The 19262-nt window shown below is 42.5% G+C and overlaps 1 protein-coding gene across 1 annotated transcript in view; it reads left to right on the top strand.

Annotated features, from left to right (window-relative positions):
- Positions 1 to 4928: 4928 nt before the first annotated feature.
- The window catches only part of LOC128440787 (neprilysin), a 28980-nt gene continuing 14646 nt past the window's right edge, over positions 4929 to 19262 (top strand). The window contains exons 1-4 of the mRNA XM_053423620.1: positions 4929 to 5394; positions 8164 to 8340; positions 10380 to 10415; positions 12259 to 12420. Of these exons, the coding sequence (XP_053279595.1) occupies positions 5352 to 5394; positions 8164 to 8340; positions 10380 to 10415; positions 12259 to 12420 (418 nt within the window). The 5' untranslated portion in view covers positions 4929 to 5351. The remainder of the gene's footprint in view (positions 5395 to 8163; positions 8341 to 10379; positions 10416 to 12258; positions 12421 to 19262) is intronic.

Raw genomic sequence — 19262 nt, 5'->3', positions numbered from 1 at the left:
AGAAGAGACAACGTTTAACCTGCCGTCAAACTTGTGTTAGAAAAGTACCAACCGCAGCAGTTTGAAAATATCAGCTCAAGTCTGACGAAACAGCGCCCCTAGTGGAGAATCTGGTTTGTACAAGAGGTGTTTCTCATTTTACAAAGACTCAAATGTTGGCCTCGATATGCACAGGTCCTTTCTTTACATCCTTATCTTCACATTGAGTGTAGTTGGATAAGTTTTTGTTTCCAAAGACTGGAAAAAGTGCTAGCAAAGCCGGCTGATCCATGTTGGGCCTAACGGATCGAGCGTACACTACTGTTTCCCAAAACATACTTTGGTGCTACGATTCATTGGAGTGGAGCCCTTTCATTAAAATTGGAATAGGAGCTTATCTATTCCACATGGAAAGTCCTTTGAAGAGGCTGCAGTATCTATGTCACTTGTCAGTCCATCTCACATCAGCAGATTCCTATCGATAAAAGCCCACTACTGCAAAACGAGTGGGCAAATGAAGAGGATGATAAATGTGCATTTCAAAGATCAAAAAATTCTCGAGAGCATAATCACCAAAAAACCTTTCTGCACAAATTTGATTGGAAAAATCTGAAACTGTGTTTCGGACTGAATTAATACCAGTGGGAGGACAAAACGGGACACAGGCACGATGTGGGGACTCATGGACATAAAGTCGGTCCGAACAAGGTTAGGCATAAAAGTGAGTAAATGCAGTTTATGTGAATAACATCCAACCTCAACATTGCGACCGCTGACCTTCCTCCATCACTTGTCGTGTTTTTTCATCCTGAATCAAATGAATCGGTAGCAAAGAGCAATGATACCAGTATCATGGGGTTGTGAAAAAGAACAAAATACCTTTGTTATCGTACTGGGATTTGTTTATTTTGGGCACACACACAAGAAATTCCTCATAGATAACAAAAGCAATATAAAAATTCCCACACTGTCTGTGCCAGTCTGGAAATATTGGGTCAGTTTGCACATTAAGCTTTTTTTTTGCTTTTTATGACTTTTCTGTTCCTCTTCTTAAGGCCTCGTGACCATCAGCAGCCTGAAACCAGCTCTGAGGGCAACAGGGTTATTTATGTGTGTCGCATGTGAATGTGGGTGTTTTTGTGCAGACTCGGAGGAGGACTGGGCACCCAGACTGGTGCTGATAGCAAAGTTTCTCCCATGACAGTGGGTTAAGGGAGGTGCTGGGAGAACATCCCTCTACTGAGTGACCTTGACCCAAACCAAAAGTTTCTCACCTCGTCTACCACCAAGCCATCAAGCAAACAATAATACATTTGTTATCATCTGATGGGAAAAAAGACACACGTGTTCTTGAAATGGTAACAAACTTGTTGTTCTGCAGTGACTCTCTGTGAATCACAATCATATGTGGCTCAAATGCAGAACCATGTTTTAGTTATGGTGTTTGCTTCTGAGGAACACATTACTCATGCCTTGGAAGAGGAACAGGTTCCACGGAAACAAACGGATCTGAGAATACAAAGGAACAAATGTTTTCCCAAGAAATTTATTCTGCTAAGCTACAATTAAGACCACACCTTTCAAATCATAAAAACATGGAACGCAAATAAATGCTACCAATACGTGCTGGTGTGCATGTTTAATGTTGTACTACAAGACCTTTAGAGCAATGCAATATGTGTCTATGTATGTTTGTTTAAATGTGCACCTCGTTTTGCAGCAAAAGACAGTTTAATACCTGTGTCACCCCAGGCACAGCGCAATTAAAATCCAATACTCTCCAGGAGTCTATAACACGCTGCGTTTACTGACAGGGTACACAGCTCAAATGGCCAATGGAGAAGGGGTGAGGGGTTTTATTTCGAGAGCTCGGCAGCAAAATGATGGAAAATATGATCACTGCCGGCGAATGTGTACATCTTCTAGACGCAGCGACGGGCAGCTTCTGTGAAAACTGCTGTCGGTTCATCTTTGCAGATATTCTGAAGATATACACACACATGAACATTTCTCATAAGAGGAATCATGCTGTGCAGAAGCAATGAACCGTGGATGGTATGATGGGGTGCAAAGAAATAGGTTTGCATGGTCATTTACTGTATGTCTTAGGTTTAAACTACATATTGGACAATGGAGCTGAAATGAGCCTGCAAAGCTAAAGTCTAAGGGCGGTAAGGAAAGGTTTGGGTTTCGTTAAAGTTGGCTTATAAAAAATATGCTAAGTTTTCCAGTCACAGCAGGTAGGTGTTTATACCAGTGCTGTGCTGAACCCAAATTTATTTAGAAAAGATATCAACAAACACAGCCTCATATATATTGCATGACTTTGGTGAGCCACTGAAAACAATGACATATAGTTGTTTAGTCCCTTGCTTACAATGAAATTGGGTAATTTATTCTATGAAGAGAAGCATCTGTTTACTTTCTTCTCACTTTAAGGCTTATTTACACTTTTACGCTAAAAAACCACATGAGTTAATTGCCCGTATGAGATTGACACTTTGGTGATCTTCTGTGTTTAATATTATTGAGCGCAGGGACAAAAAGAAAAGTCATACGTGATACAATAATAATTAGATAAAGAAATATTTGATGGGGACTAGTCTGAGAGATATTTCCCTATACAAATTACAGGTTATGACAGATCAGGCAGGTTGTTATTGGAATTGAATCAAAAGCATTATACAGTTCTGGTGATGTCTTTAACTACCGAGCATGAGGACAACTCGAAAGTGAAGCCAATTCATCTCTAGAGGACCAAATTAAAAAGTCAAAGCACACGTTAATAATTTTTTTCCAAAGATGGTTTCTGTCATTTGTGGTAGCTCCCATCACACAGGCGTTTGTTCATGTGTTCATTCGTCCTGTAAGTTTGGTTTAAGTTACTTATTTGATGCTATTCAAAATGGAGTGAAACGCTATGATTGATACCTCAGACTGATTTGTGATTGATTGAGCGTGAGAATCGGTATCGTGTGGAGACGCATCATTCATATATATATATATATATATATATATAGCCATATATTCTCTATGCCTATGATAATTATTCAAACACCCCAACTTCCCTTTATAGAGTTGTTGAACATATGCAGTACTTCCATCACTGGTGACACCAGCAGAGCCACATGATTTACACCTAGACCTGATTTTCAGATACAGCTTTTTTTTTTGCACGGATAGGGAACCTCAGGCCTCTGGGGCATTTACAGCCTGAGAGACAATTCATGAATAAAAGGGAAACGCGAAAATGATCCCATGCAAGCAATTCTTCTTCTGTGGTAAAAGCAAACAACATTTCCTTCAGAGTTAATAAAGAATATATTATAAACACTTTGAATATGTCTGCTCCGCAAGAACAAACACCTGCTATCACATCTGCCTATTCTGGTGAGTTTCCAAAACTCTTCCAAACAAGAAAAGTAAACATAAATATTTTTTAAGCTGTTCAACGTGGAACAGGTTGATCCATCGCTTTACAAAACCATTGCGCTGCAGAGCAAAGCTCAAAGACAAGTACAACCTCCCTCTGCTCTGTATGTTTGAGACAATCTACTGCTGGGATTATTCCTTTCAAAAAGGACTCTTGCAAATACTTCATCAAGACTGACTGACCCGAACCTGGAAAACCAAGAGCCAGCATCATCACTACCATCTGACATCAGATAACACACGAAAGAGAAGCAGTCTGTCTTTTTATTTTGTGAGGCCCTATAAGTATTTTTGGAAGACTAGAATAGCACTCAGTGGAGCACAAACTTCTGCCTTTAGGCCTAATAGCTGTCCTAGATTAAATTATGCATTCATAGAAATTATTTATTTTTTCATTATCAAGATCCACAAATTATTCCGTGGGGAAATCAGTTAAAGCAAGTGATAAAAACCTTTCTGGATCTACCCCTTGATCGAGATCCACAGCAAACTTGAATTGGTCCTTCCCCTACCAATACCGTAATAAATTTCACGACAACAATTCCAGTAGTTTTTTATCGTAATCCTGTTCACAAACAAATCAACCAGCTGAGCAAAACCTTGTTGGTGGAGGAAATACGGGGAAATGTTCCCTACCCCAGTTTTAAAAGATATGCTGATTCCCTAGGCAGGACCCTGGGACCCCATTGGGACCTCATTGTAGAAATTAAGACGAATCTTTGACCTTTAGCCTCGGGGTACCGTCATGTTCAGCCTGTATCGTTGATTAAAAGTACAAAACACTTGATTACGCTAAGGTGCAAAGGATATAGTGGCCACTAACACCTTCTAACCTCTAATGGTAGTTGGTAACTTAAATTGTGAAGAAGACCTTGAGAGGCGGTGGACTAGTGGCAGAAACTTGGACTATGGGCAGAAAAGGTCTCTGGTTCGACTCCACGGAGAAACAACAAAAAGACGAACCTGGATTGATCTGTCCAAAAGTCCAAGAGGATTCTCCCTACCCTGTCTAGTGCCCCTGAGCAAGGCACCTTACTCCCCGAACATCTGCTCCCCAGTCGCGCCGTACATGGTCGCTCACTGCTCTGTGTGCCCTGCACCAGATGGGTTAAAAGCAGAGTTTAAATTTCCCTACCTGCATGAGTGTGCCTTTGCATGTCTGTGCATGTGTTTGGCACTAATAAATGCATCTTAAAAAACCTACAAGGGATATTAACCATCTTGTCCTAATCGAAAATCCTGTATTTCTGAAGGTGAAAAGTCAAAAACAGGAGAGTAACTCACTTTCGTTACTTAACATTCTTGGTACAATGTGACAGATGGTGATGGTGATGATCATTTGAATATGCACTCTCTGATCCGCACCACTCAGTGCTCTGGATCAAAGTGCCACTGGAAGCCCAGGCTATGATGAAGTACACTGAAACACGCTGCGTATCACTTCATCGCTCCACGTGAACCTGCGCCCGGGAGCTACTGAGGCGCCACTGACAGCAAGTGCTGCTGACAGGGTCACTTCTAAACGCCGCCCTGACAGAGGACGCGACGACTCGGTGCAGGCGAGGAACTTCGGAGAGGCGACTTCAGGCTGCGCCTCACATGTCCCCGGCTACAGAAACAAGGAATCCCCCGCTCGTGGATAACACGCTCGAGCAACTGCGCAGCGCAAGAATCTGATGGATCATTTGAATTGAGAGATCTGCTCCTGGTAGATGCGGTGCTGTGGGTAGTTAAGTGAAGGGTGTGAGTGCGTGCGTGTGAGTGTGCGTGCGTGTGAATGCGCTCTCCTAGAATAGAAAGGGAGAAGAGAGAAGAGAGGCGGGATCGGATTTGTGCCTAGTTGGAAATCCAGGGGTGAAGCAGATAGACCGTCTGGAGCGGATCGATCAGCAGCGCGCGCTCCCTTCGTGGATCTGATGGATGTTTGATCAGTGGATGTGATGCCCATTTATATCATCGACCGAAAATTTCCCGACACATCTGGTAAGTGGCTTCACGCACCCGGAGCGCGCGCGCCTCACAACGCGCTGCCATCCGTGCGTATGGGGTGTTTGTGTGTGCGCATTGGTTATTTATTTATTTATTTCTGTGCGTGTGCACGCATGCCGGCTTGGTGACACCGGGACAGCGTGCACCAGTTGATCATGCCACCCACCGTCCACACACACACTTGATCACACACACACACTTGGAGTTCTCGACGTGCAACAGGAGATGAGGAGCTGGCACCCCGCTTGGCTGCGGGCTTGCTCGTGTGCCGCAGGTGACTGTTTGTCTCACTGGAGTTTTACAAAACCAAGATGCTTTTCATTTCGTCAACAGGCACTTGATTCAACTCTCATTAGCTGAAATTCAAGCTGCATGTGCACCGGGGATTTTCTTTAAAACAAGTTTTTTCCTCTATTCATTCATATTCCCATCAGACAAGCCATTGGGAAAGCAATGTAGGAGGTAGGGTTCATTTCAGCTAGATCACTGCACCTCTGGGCATCGAGTCTGATCTCACAGAGATTCTGACTCTTGGTGTGCAGCCTTCGGCCCCAGAGCTGAAAATCTTATCCCAGAGAAGGTGTTATTTTGAGTTTAAAGTAGGCCACATTCCTCTACTTCTTCAAACTCAATTAGGTGCAAGAGGCGTCCGGGGTCTCACAAGACCTGCAGACTGTTTGTGTTTGAGATACTGTACCTACATCACGACAGACAGGGAGAGAGGGAGTTTTGTCTTTTGGAACTGATTTAACCATTATGGTGCTGACACAGCAGCATATACCCCCCCCCCCCCCAAAAAAAAAAAACACCCAGGAAAAACAGTATAGAGCCACATTACAGATCCTGCAACAGAGGCAGTAACATCAGCAGCAGAAATGACAGCTCACCGCACAGATAGCTCGGCTTCCTCCCTCACAGAGCGAACAGCCATAAAGACGTCACTATCACGCTTGCACGGCACTAACAGATTCTGTAATCACCACAGAATCAGCAGTAACCATAATGCATGAGTGATGGTGCACGGGGAGGACGTACAGTAGATGGTTACTATGATTAATACCAAACATGCCTCAGCTTACCGAGAGGGAGTCGCTTATCAGCATGATTTAGGACCTCTTAGTGTTTCACTCTGTTTTTATGGCTTTCTTTAGCCCCCCCCCCCCCCCCCCCCCAAACACACACAAACACACTCTATCACCCTTTTAGTTTTTTTCCCCACATACATACCTCCACTATGTCTTTATGTCTCTTTTCCTTTTCAATAAATTTAGCATTTCTTTGCATGCACTGTGTCCGGATTAGAGAGGATGAATATATAATATGGCCCCTCCAATTGTGTAGTTGTAGCATAGTTTTATGGGAGCTGTGGGGGCTGCTGTCACATGTGATGTGTTTGCCTGCGGACGAAGAAATAGAAATGATAATATTTAAACTGAGCAAAGTCCCCCCCCCCCATGTGGTTGACATACTGTATCCACTTGTGTCATAGTAGGGCTTCATGGCCTATTTTTATGGTTTCAATCATTCATCTTTCTCCGTTGCTCCTAGTTGCCTTTAAACCCGTTGTAATCACATCCGGTCACTAGTCTCCCATTGCAAATCTTATGACCCGCTGGGAAGTCATACATGCTTTTAGTGCTGGTGTGGAGCTGGGAAAGCAGCCTGTAGGGACCTGTGTGTACAATCATGGCCAATTACCAGGCGGGATAATGACGGCACCCAGGAGAGGTGGCTGTACACTTTGGCTTTGGTTTGCCATAAATGAGGAGTGATCTGGGAAATCACATTGGACAGGACCGCGGCCACATGTGATACCTGTGCATGTGTTCTCATTCGGAGGAAGCTCTGAGAGACTTTGTCCTCTGCCTGTGAGGGGGCTACGGAGGGAGCCACTATCGGCACACAGGTGCCTCATGACACCAGCTTGTAAAAGTGTGTGAGAGAGACAGACGTGTGTTTGTGTTTGTTGTGTGTGTGTGTGTGTGTGCGACGTCGACAAGGGATCAAGGACTAATTGTCCTCAGAGATAGACTTAACTGCTTGTAACTTGAACTTTGTAAAGTTCCCACTCGGCCCCAGAGAGGAAATCAGCGCTGTATAGTGAGGAGCAGAGGACAGGTCTCTCTTTTTTCTCTGTTCTTCAGAAGTGTGTGTTAGTTGTTAATTTTTCTTTTCTCCGGAGTGCACTGTCTCTAGAGGGTAAGGACGTCCATTGTTCTTACCTTTTTACTACAAAACCGGTTTGAAAAACATATCGTTTGACTTTTATCTTGCGTTTCTCTTTAAATATCAAAGCCAAATGATTTTTATTTCCCTTTTTTTCTCTTTTGAACTGTTTCTCTTCTGTTCTTCTTTTCCTTAGCAACATCCGTCTAAAATGATGTCCTTGAATGTTTGTTAAACAAGATGCAATCTGCAGGCGTTCAGTATTCTTGCTTTATGACTTTAAGGTTAACTGATTATGCAGATACGATGGAAATGTATGCATTAAAAACACGTTGGTGTTATTTATCTCTTTTAGTTTCTCGTCTGTTTTGAGCTACAGCTATTGATATTTAAAAAAAATGCTGCCAATTAATTAATCAATAAACCAATGAATTAATTGATATAGGAAAAAATATCGAGCTCAATTTCTTAGAATATGTTCAAATCGCTTTGTAGTCTTCAAAAGTCCAAAAGGAAATATATTATCACAATGGATTATCAGATATGTTCAATTTCTGTCAATTTACTAAACTTTAGCTCTTCTTCTGTGATTTTCAGGTCAGTTGTTACAGCCGATAGCTGAAGGAGGAGACCTGAGAATGACAGAGACCATCCCCCCCAATTCGGCTAAGAAGCCACGCTGGACCTCCCTGGAGATCGGGCTCACCACCATCGTCTCCTTGCTCTTCATCGTCATCGTTGCCCTCATCATCCTGTTTGCCACACAGAAGACGGGTGAGTCGGACTTAGGATTCAGGTTGACAATGAAAATGTCTGAAACATTTTCCCGAAAGTTTGGAAAAAATTAACAAGCTTGATCTAAACATGTGTTTCACTTGACCACAACAATAAAGGAACTTTTCAGAACTTCTGAAGATTGCCCCCTTTTAAAACTGAGCGTGTGCACACACCATCGTTTCTGTCTGAGTTCACGGACAATGTTAAGCGATAAGCACCAAGCAGCACACGCTGAAGAGCAGCATTTGTTCGGGCGGAGAGAAAAAACTTGAGTTGTGTGCTTTTAAAACACAGTGCAAAAGTACAACCACTGAGCCAAGAAGAAGAATTCCCAGTGCAGAGGTCCTTTCTGCTCGGTTGGGATATTTTTTTACACAGAGTATCTCAAATGGCCGAGTGTTTCACATTTCAGACTTTTGTGTGAATTATCAAGAGTTGTGCAACAGACATTTCACTGTTAATATCATCAATTCACAATGTGAGAGCTGGATCGTTTGAAAGTGAAATTGAACAGACACCCCACCTCTTCTCTTCCCCGCACCATGGGAAACCCTTGGAGCCAGCTTCAGGCCAATGTCACAGTACAAGTAATACATGAGTTTCCTAATCATTAATGTACTGACTGCTGCGTTGCTCGAATTTTTTACTTAGATGTCAAGCTTATTATACTTTAATACACGTGACAAATGTTCTGGGCTATGTATTATATTGAGGAGATAATCCCTAAGTCCAATATGGATGCTATGGTTCAGTTATCTATTATTATTAAATCAACACAGATAATAAGCCCAACTATAGCCCCATTGATTAATAACTGACATAATCATTTCAATAATATTATATTTGTAAAGTGTCAACCCAGAACATATATTATCTGAGGGGAACTTCAGGTAATATTTCATCCATCCAGCCAGCCTCTTATCCTTGAGACATATATATCTTTTATACTAAAATTTGCAGTATATGCAGTTTTTTGCACACACAGGAACACCCGGTAAAAAAGGACATTGAATCCTTTCCCATTGCCAGTAGAAAAGTTTTTTTCTACTGGTTTTTTTCTCTCTGTTTTTTCCTACTGGTAAAAGATGTTCAACGTCACAATGCCCCAGAATTGAGAAATTGTCTCACTTCGGCATCTTGCCAAGTTAGAATGTCTCGTACCCGTCACTGCTGCTTGGACCCGGGGCTCATTAAAACCTGTCTTCACTGTTTTGACCTGGGAGCGAAAGTCGCAAGACATATAGCACACAAAAGTCAGATGTAACCAGAGTTTAAACGGGGGCTATAAAGAGACAAATAACCAGTCACACTCACATTCACCCCTTTAAGGTCAATTTAGAATCTCCAATTAACCCTAACCCTATTATGGTATGTCTTTGGGCTGTGGAAGGAAGCTGGAGAAACCTCTCAAAGACATAAGGAACCTTATAGCTGTGAAGTGACAGTGCTAACCACTGCACCACCGTGCCACCCAAGAAGAAAAATATCTCTTCTGAAGAATGGAAATACACAATGACAGTAATAATGATAATACCCATACCTCATAGTACTTCTACCACTACTACCATTACGAATAATAATAATATATTTGATTGTAGAACAATTGTGAAATTCAGAAGGTTAGGAACACAAAATCCTAACAGGTTTGATGATATATGAAACAGTCTGCCGAGTGTGTTTGTGTTGGACTGTTATTATCGTTTGCAGTTGACAAATGTGTAATCTGCCATGTCAGGAAAATGGGCTAGTGCACCCGGGAGCACATCATGTGCATTCACACGAAACGCATAGAGCAGCGTATTTAAGGGTACAGCAGGTTTGTGGTGTGTCGGATTCAGATTCAACAGTTCGGCCTCTAAATTCCTCCTGACAGAGTGGGAGCAACACTTCCAACTGGGGCTGAACCTGTGTGAAGGATGACAGAGATGAAAAGAAATGAGGGAGAAAACGGTTGAAGGGGAGGCAGAGGATGAACCTAATGAAGGATGACAGCGAAAATTCCATTGAGTAATGGTTTGTTTTGTATTCTCCCGTAGATGAAATCTGCACCACCGCCGACTGCACGCAGTCAGGTAAGCATTGTGCATTTTTTTGAATTTGTATGATCTACTTTCTGTCCCATCCTGGAGGCTTTGATGTTTCTCAGAGGACAGGATGTGAAAATTGAGACCGCTGCAGGGGCCCAGGTATTTCACACATACTTTGAGAAAATGGGGACTAATGTGTGGCCCCAACAGTGACCGGAAAAAAAAGAAACAGATCCCATCAGCATGCACATTAACCCCGGGCCACCTTTGGACACATGTACAGGAGAGGTTAACAGGAACAAGCATTCACAAGTGTACACAGCTTAAGCAAATTCATCAGGATGTAGTGTTTGTGTGTAGTGTGTAATGTGCTCAAGTATTTCAACATAAGTGAGTTTTGTTGTTGAGCTTTTACAACTTAACTGTGAGTGTTCTGTGACCCCGTGACTGAAGAGTAATGAGCTGAGACGTGCTTGTATCACGCAAACCCATTTCTTGGATCGTTTCAAATTCCCCTGGCCGTGAAATTGATACAGAAAAGAGGCAGAAACATTTAGCCATAAACTTCTCATGCAAACAGATCCCTCCAAATCCCTCCCTAACTTGAATACTTTATAATACTTAATTTGCAGATGATTTTCATTGATAAAACCTGAAATCGACTTATGTAAAATAATTAACTATGCCTCCAGTTTCCCTCGATAGAAGCCATTCGTACCTGATGCCTTTTTGTTGGAACAATGTCCCATTTCAGTCACTTTGACAAACAGCCTTGTCACAAGAGATCACTCAGCTGCCTTCTTAGTAGGGAAAACATTTCCATTTTATTCTCTTTTACTTACTGCGTATCTATCTCTGTATTATTTGAATTACTTGCACGATAAATGTGTCACCTTAGATTTTATAAAATGTTCCTTTAAATTATTTAGCATGCGATTTCTGTGATTATGAGAAGAGTATGAAATATTTTTGCCTCTGTCCTGTTAAGAGTATAACTTTTTAAAGGACTAGTTCAACATTTCAATAGTTTCGCGAGCTTTGATTTCTTTCTGATAGTTATATGGGATAATGTCGTCTCTCATATCAGTCCATCGTAATAAGGCTTCATCCAGCGGCCAGGTAATTAGCTTATCTTAGAACAAACCTTGACAAAAGGGGAAACAGTTAAAGATGCCTGACTCTGCCCAAAGATAACAAAATCCACCTAGCAGCACCTCTTAAACTCACAAATTGTAAGATGTAAGGTGCAGTGAGTCTGGAGGATAGTGGTCTGGGAACCTCAAATGTTAATAATTGGATAATAATCGAACACATGACGTCCCGTGACATCATGTGTCAGTTTTAAACTTTTGTTTTGTACAGAGCAAAGTGTTTTTGATATACAAATGCAAGATTATTGCACAGATGCAGTTGTCTGTGTATTTTGTTTTATCTTGGACTGAGCCAGGCTTGTTTTCTACAACTGTGACCTCCAGTTCCCAGTTTTTCTTCTGATCCGAGCTTATGCCTGCTGGCTGTAGTCTTAAATTAATCATGGTCTTGAGCTTCTCAACCAACGCTTAGGAAGAATGCAAATGAATATATTTCTCCAAATCCCAAAATATTAAATTGAGAAAAGGGTAGGTGTCAGTTACATTGTATGCAGTGTACAGCACATACTGATTAAACCTTAACTGCAGTGGACATTTTTCAGTTTTGTGTTTCAAAGATGAAATATAGCCAATACATCACATCCCATTATACAGAGCTCATCCACTAATCAGTTACACTAACAGACAGTATTCAACAAATTTTCACAGATCAGACCTTTTAAAAATGAATAAATGATAAATGCACTCTGGATTTTCTCCACGTCGGTTAAGAGCTCGTCTCCTCTCTGTCCGTGCAGCCTCCCGTCTCATCGAGAACATGGACGCCACCGTGGACCCTTGTGACAACTTCTACCAGTACGCCTGCGGAGGCTGGCTCAAGAAGAACATCATCCCGGAGACCAGCTCGAGATACAGCACCTTCGACATCTTACGAGACGAGCTGGAGGTCATCCTCAAAGGTCAGACGGCTGTTACACACACGTTCGGACAGGACCTGACACAGACAGGAAGGGGGTGGGGGGGGGGGGGGGGGGGGGGATTCTGGAACGATGTAGCGCCTGTTTCAGTAGAATCATAAAAAAAGGGAATTTCTTTGAGGTTTTTGTTTAGAGTTAAAAGCACATCAGAGCTGCTTTCTAGGAGGACTGAAAGCAGGTTGGTTCAGTTGCTTTTGAATGTGAGCTTAAGAGGCCTCTCCTTCAGGCGTAGTAGCTCTTTACATATCACAGATGTCATGGGAATTTGGCTTTAGCGCCGCCGACCATGTTAGCTGAGAGTTTGTCAACAGCGCTGGCACTATCTGTGTGTATGTGTGCGTGCGTGTGTGTGTGTGTGTGTGTCTAAGCGGACATTGCGTTCAGAGCTGTGCTCGAAAATATCAGCACATGGTGTTGAGAAAGGATTTGTGTGTGAGTGTGTGTCTCAGGTGTTTTGCCAACTTTCAGCAAGCATTACAGTCTTTCTAGTGTCCTTGTGGTTGTGGCTGATGAGGTTCAGATTACACTGCAAATGTGTACCCGTGGATCTATTTGTGTGTGTGTGTGTGTGTGTGTGTGTGTGTTTGTGTAAAGGTCCGTGCCTCATGTTGCCTGTGAGAAGACCAGTCGAGTCCTGAGCGGCGGGGGCTAAATCCTCAGGGAGCACAAACTCTCCATGGACAATCTGCAACCCTTCATCTGCCATAAATTCACACTTTATATGCCAGCCTCCTCCTCTGTAATAAAGACAGTACAGATTGGGCCGCAGAAGGAATGGAGTGATTCAGAGCGGATAGAGAGATTGATCCTCACTGGCAAAGGAAACCCAAAGTGCAGCACAACTGCCTCCTGGACTTTTTTTAATTTGCAAAAGCATTGAGTGCTTTGTCCGTTTAATCTCGAGGAAAAGAGAAACATGCAGTTTCTTGTCTCGGGGCACCGTGTTGGTTCTTTCTGTTCTTTTTTTATCTGCTCTGGTGCTAGAGGGGGATCACATGCGGATTAGTTTTCATTTTTTTTAAAGAGAAACCTGGATCCTGGGTGGTCATGATTTGATTTGTCTGTTCAGGTTCAGGTCGAGGTTACTTTGGATTTGGTTTGCAGTCTATGAAAGAGGCATTTTACAGACAGGACATGTCAAAACATAATAAAGCAAAACAGTAAAATATTATAAATATCACAACATGTTAGATGCTAGAAAGAACAGGGAACCTATCATAAGTATTTGGTGGAAAAACAGCAACTTTTTTAAACCTTAGACTTTTTGGAAAACAAACGTCATTAAATCTGAATTTATTTTTTAGCTCTCACTATCCAACGTTTACTTCTCGAATAAACCCTTTCTACAGATCAATATAACAATCATTGGGATTTAGAGTTTGCTTTTCAGTATTCATTTAGTAGCAATTTTTAGAGGGGTGTTATCGTTATAAAAGCGCCTTTAATCTATAATATAATTCTACGGTTCAGTGGATCGTCATTCATGTAATTATAAAAGCATTTTAATGAAATATCTCTGTCCTATGCCTCTTATCTGATTTGCCTGAACATGAGAGGATTCAGAATTGCGGCGTAAACCATAGATAAACTCGAATATGAATTAACTAACAGCAGGGATTGTATGAAAAATATATATCTCTTATTCAAATTTGAACTTTCTTTTTCCACATTGCTTAATAATAACACAGAGGCCGTTCTGTTCTCGCTCCCTTCTGCCATAAAAAAATCACACACGGGGGGAAAAGAGGAAAATAAACATTGCTCAACTCTACGTACATGCCGTGTTGCTGTGTGAATGCACTTTGTCGTGTTTTTACTGCAGTCGAATATATCGCAGGTCGTAACGGGATATTGAGGAAAAGATTCACTTCCTTGGCTGTTAGGACGCGTTGGCCAAAGTTCAAAGGTTGATGTGCAGGAATCATTGACTTAATTGCTGTAGATGCTGTGTGCACCACAGAAGGGAACGGCACAGCCACAGAGCTGGTCCTAGATCAGCGCGCTCATTCCTCCAGGCTGTCTGGCTGCAGTCGGAGCTGGAATGTCTCACACTGTACAGCGTAGCTTAAGTTTTTTCTTTGTGTGTGCAACTGTATATGAGTTTCAGAGAGAAAGAAACTATTGTTCTTGATCCTCCAAACACTGGCATTTGTGTACTCTTGAGCACTGACAGTAGCAACACCAGCCCACTAGCTCTCGAGTTAAAATCTTATAATGACCGGGGCACGACACGGTGAAGGCCTCGGCGCTGCGTGGCCTCAACTGAGATGTGACCTCTACTCTGGTAGTGACATCAAACACGCGACCTCTGATCCTGCGGCTGGCTGCTGCCGCCTTCTCGGATACCACCGCCCGCTGATGGACGGATCCTTTTCCTGTCAACAGCTGCAGGGGCCTGGAAACACCTGGACACTGCGGCGCTCTAGGCCGCGTGACAGTAATAAAATAAAGGGCCTGCGTGTCTGCGTTCATGTGAGAATATCTGTGCAGGTCTGTGGTCGCTTGTAAATGCCTCGGATTGTTCTCCGCTGCTGTAAAAGGGCTGGTAAAAAAGGCAAAGCTCCATAATGAGGAATCCAAAGCCTAAATTGTGCCCACAGCCGCGTGCACACAAGGGTTTGAACTAGCCAGTGCAAGTTTGTCTCCCCCCCCCCCCCCCCCCCCCCCCCCCCCCCGTACAGGTGTGGCATACTGTGCAGAAATCAGTCCAATTGGCCGTGAGCTTTTTAATTACTGAGTTTGTGTTAGGGAGAGGAGGAGTGCAACAGGTAGGAGGTGATGAAAGGAAGGATTCAATTTGAAAGAATATGGTGAGAGCGACGGTAGGTGGGCGGGGAGATACGCAGGAGCCGAGGGTTTTTCTGAGATGAAGTGAGGAGGAGCCCCGAAGCCAGAGGAGGATGGTACATGGAGAGGGAAACGTTTGAGGATCGGACAGGAAATGTGAAACAGCATGTGGTAGTCATCTCCGAGTCCTGTGTGTACATCCGTCCTGTGCCTGAGTACGTGCATTGGAATTCTCGCGTGCCTCCAGGACGGGTCGAAACCTCACTTTGTGGATTTTTTTAGCCAGAGGCGTGCAACACACCGAGCAGCTTGTTTTTCCTTGTAGAAATGTTGGCGTCACCAGGATCGCTGGGGCACGTCTGTGAGATAGCTGTGATGTCAGAGGCGTTCCGATGTGAGATGTTTGTGGACGCCCTGGGACAAACGCCGCCACCGGGGCTGAATGTCGGTGTTTTCCTGCGATAGAAATAATCGGAAACAGAACTCGAGTCAAACACGAATGACCACGAGAGGACTTTTGAAACAAATGGTTGTTCACATGACCTCCCTGATATCAGAATTCCCTTCAGAACCATTACACAACACCCATTAATATTGTATTTCTCATAAACGTATCAAATACAGATATCAAATCGGAGTTTGGTGTGCAAGCAAAAATTGCGTGAATATTTATGCAGCGATTCTTCTCCAACACAAATACAAGTGAATACAAATGCTGAAGTGAATATGTTTTTGCGAGCTAGGTTTGAACCCCCCCCCTGCTTCAGAGCCTTCCTGCGACACAGCTCTGGGAACTTTATACTGTGAGATTATCCAAGGGCCATTACTCCGACTGACAACATGGCACTGAGGGAATGACAGAGCTGGTTCAGGGGGTAGACGGCAGGGAAATAATAGGGAGCTCTTAAAAATCAATGTTTTTCTACTTGTTTGGAGAATATTGTACATGTGCTGCCTTTACATTTAGAAAGACACAGTTGAGCTCTTCTCACCAAACCACAGTGTTAATTTATGGCCATACCTGTGAAGCGGGATGAGCCACCTGGGTCTGGGGTTGTTTTTCCACACTGTAAATTCCTTCATTTTTCAAGTTTTCTTTAAAAAATAATTCTCAAGTTTCTCACCATAGCAGCACTGGAGTCTCACAGACAACTTAATGATACAAGGCTTTAATTTATTGCAGTTATTTACGTTTCTCAGAAATGCAATAAATTGCGGTATTTGTCTGCTGGTTTGGGGTAGCAGATGGCTGTGGGCCTTTGCAGCCATCGCTCTGGAGAAGAAGAGGTGCGGAAAAGAGTAGTAGCAAAACTCCATGTCATAGTTTTACACCACAAAAAGAGAATGAATGAGACTCATCACCATCAAACTGCGTCAACTCATTTCAATTTTTAATTCCCTACTCAGCCTCCGCTTGTAAAATACACTAAATATAGACTTCATAATGATAAAGTGGAAGCAAAACGCTGGAATAAAACGCTGCAACGTTTCTTGGGATTAGAGGAAGTCGAGGGTAAAATGTCACTGCGGAAAAACTCAACAGTTTGATTGTGTGTCACGCTGAGAGGTTCGATTCAAACTGACGTGATGTCTCAAACAAACATCAGGTGGCACAAAATCCATTCTCAAATAAATCCAAACACACACACACACACACACACGGGGAGACAGGGAGCGAGAGAAGAGAGGGCGAGTGTGTGTGTGTGTGTGTGTGTGTGGGTGGGTGGGTGTGTGCATGTGAGAGAGTGAGCGAGGGAGTAAGCTTTTTGCCGTGGTTAAACATTAGCACCAGGCAGTCGGTTATCCAATCACACACACATGATCTGTGCCCTTTTGCAGGAAGCTCCCTGCAAAGTTTCCCTGTCGCAGGACTTCATTAAGATTAAATGAGCACATAAATAGTGCTCACATGGTAATGAGAAAATGGAGGGATTACAAAAATGAAAGGGAGGGAAAAGGCTGACGTGACATGCAGTCACATAAGGAGTAAAACAAGTGGTAAAAAATAAAGAGAGAGAAGGTACAGAGAAAGCTGATTAATCTTAAAAGATAAGGATTGAATAATACATTCAATTTAGACTATTAGATGCAAGGACAGTAGAGTTGGTTGTCCAATAAATAATGCAATAAGAGACGAGGTGTATTCCAGACATGTTGATCTGATATGACATTACATGACATAAGAGATTACAGAAAGGGATAAACCTTGTCGGAAATCTGTGAACTGCTTTATCTCCTGTCTGTCACTAAGTCCACATAATTACGAAGAATGGGAAGAAAGAAAAAGAAGGAAAAATCTAATTTTCAAACAGACACGAGTGATGAGTGGACCTGGCAGAGTTTCCTGTCAGTTAGCTGCGTAATTGAAGATCCGTCCGCTTCCTGGAATCGATCGTGAAGTTGCATTGAGACGTGCTGGTGTTTAAATGTTGATCCCGAATCTAAGATTCATTAGCGATAAGATAACTGTCTGACAGGCAGCTCTGAAGCCACGGTTCGCATGTGTTATAGCTTGTCAAAATCAAAAGTCATGAAAAATGTGATAACCCCTTGAACAGGTTCCTTTTAATTGGTAGGGATATTTATAGCTCATCATTTCACTGACATCTGATTGTAACGCAACTGTCGTGCTTCAGCTTGACTTGACTTGGCGGAAGTCAACGAGTGGCGGCTTTGCAAGAAGGGGCACACTGTGAAAGTGAAGATATCTGATACTGATGATAAATAAAGCATTAGAAAAATCCCGAAACTCTAGAAATACCTTAAATACTAATAAAAAACAAATACTCAAGTTACTTTTTCTTGTTTCACAACTTTTATTTTGTGCAATGACAGCTCAGGCTTGTGAGCAAGAAAATCACAATTTTAAAGATATACTAATGGATTCATACACCTTCCATATACATGCAAATGCACTAATATGTGATTGAATATGACCGCACCTAAATTATTAAGCAAAGACGCTTCTAGCATGTAAAATGTATAAAGTTCAAGTCCATTTTTTCTTTTAAGCTGAATTACCATAAACTATACTAATAGCAATTAGGAGGTCAAGCATTTTCATACATTTTGCATGTGCAGGAAGTTTATTACAGGCACTTACTTCTTTTAAGAGTTTTACATCATTCATTATTCATGATGCAGTTATTATAAAAACACTGGGACACATGATGGATCCACTGGCTTTTGGAAAAAACACTCTTGCCTAGATTTTCAACAATGTTGAACCCAAATCAGATGAAATGATAAATCAGAGCAAGACTGGCACTCAGTAGAGTTCATACCGCCGCTAAGGCCCAACAGTCCCTATCAAAAGATCCATTCATTTTTCCTCAGGGTAATCCACCATTCCAACTTGCAGTGTTTAAGAGAGGGAAAAGAAGAAAAAAATGAATCACCCTCGGATCTGTGTCCGCACAAATTCACTGGGTTCTTCTGTGACCAATAATGCATCCGCCCGCCAACTTTCATAGTTTTCCACCCAGTAGATTTTACAGAATCCTTTTATCGCACACACAGACTAAAATATAACCTCCTTACGAATCGATAACAGCCGGGTATAAAAAGCCTCAAATAAATTATAAGGCATCTTACACCAAATGAAATATATGTTTGTGCTCTTTTGTTGTACAATATTGTTTTATTTTTCATGGGCCGGTTAGTGTGGAGGCACAGAGCCAAGGCCTCATGGCTTCCTGGGGATCACATTAGAGCCCTTCCAAATCTCTACCCTACTTAAACAACTGTGTGCCGTAAATCATCATAGCTGCAAACTAAGTTGCTGAAATGGCTCCGTCCGGATTTGAGCCCCCAATCCTGCAGTGTAGATGCCGTTTGGAAAACATTTCTTTCAAAATAGTCCTTTGCCTCCTGCTGGTGCACCAGCATGCTACTGACCTGCAGTCAACTTGATTTGAGTGAGCAAGAGTCAGGCCTGTGAGGTCTCTGTAATTAATTAGTGCAAAGTGCAAAAGATCAATGGGAAAAAGATTATGTGTTATTCAAATGACCTATTTAACTGTCAACAATGGTATATC

The sequence above is a fragment of the Pleuronectes platessa genome, chromosome 5 (genome assembly GCF_947347685.1).
Source record: "Pleuronectes platessa chromosome 5, fPlePla1.1, whole genome shotgun sequence".
Lineage (NCBI taxonomy): Eukaryota > Metazoa > Chordata > Actinopteri > Pleuronectiformes > Pleuronectidae > Pleuronectes > Pleuronectes platessa.
The sequence above is the reverse complement of the archived record's forward strand: the minus strand, read 5'-3'. Positions and strand labels throughout refer to the sequence as shown.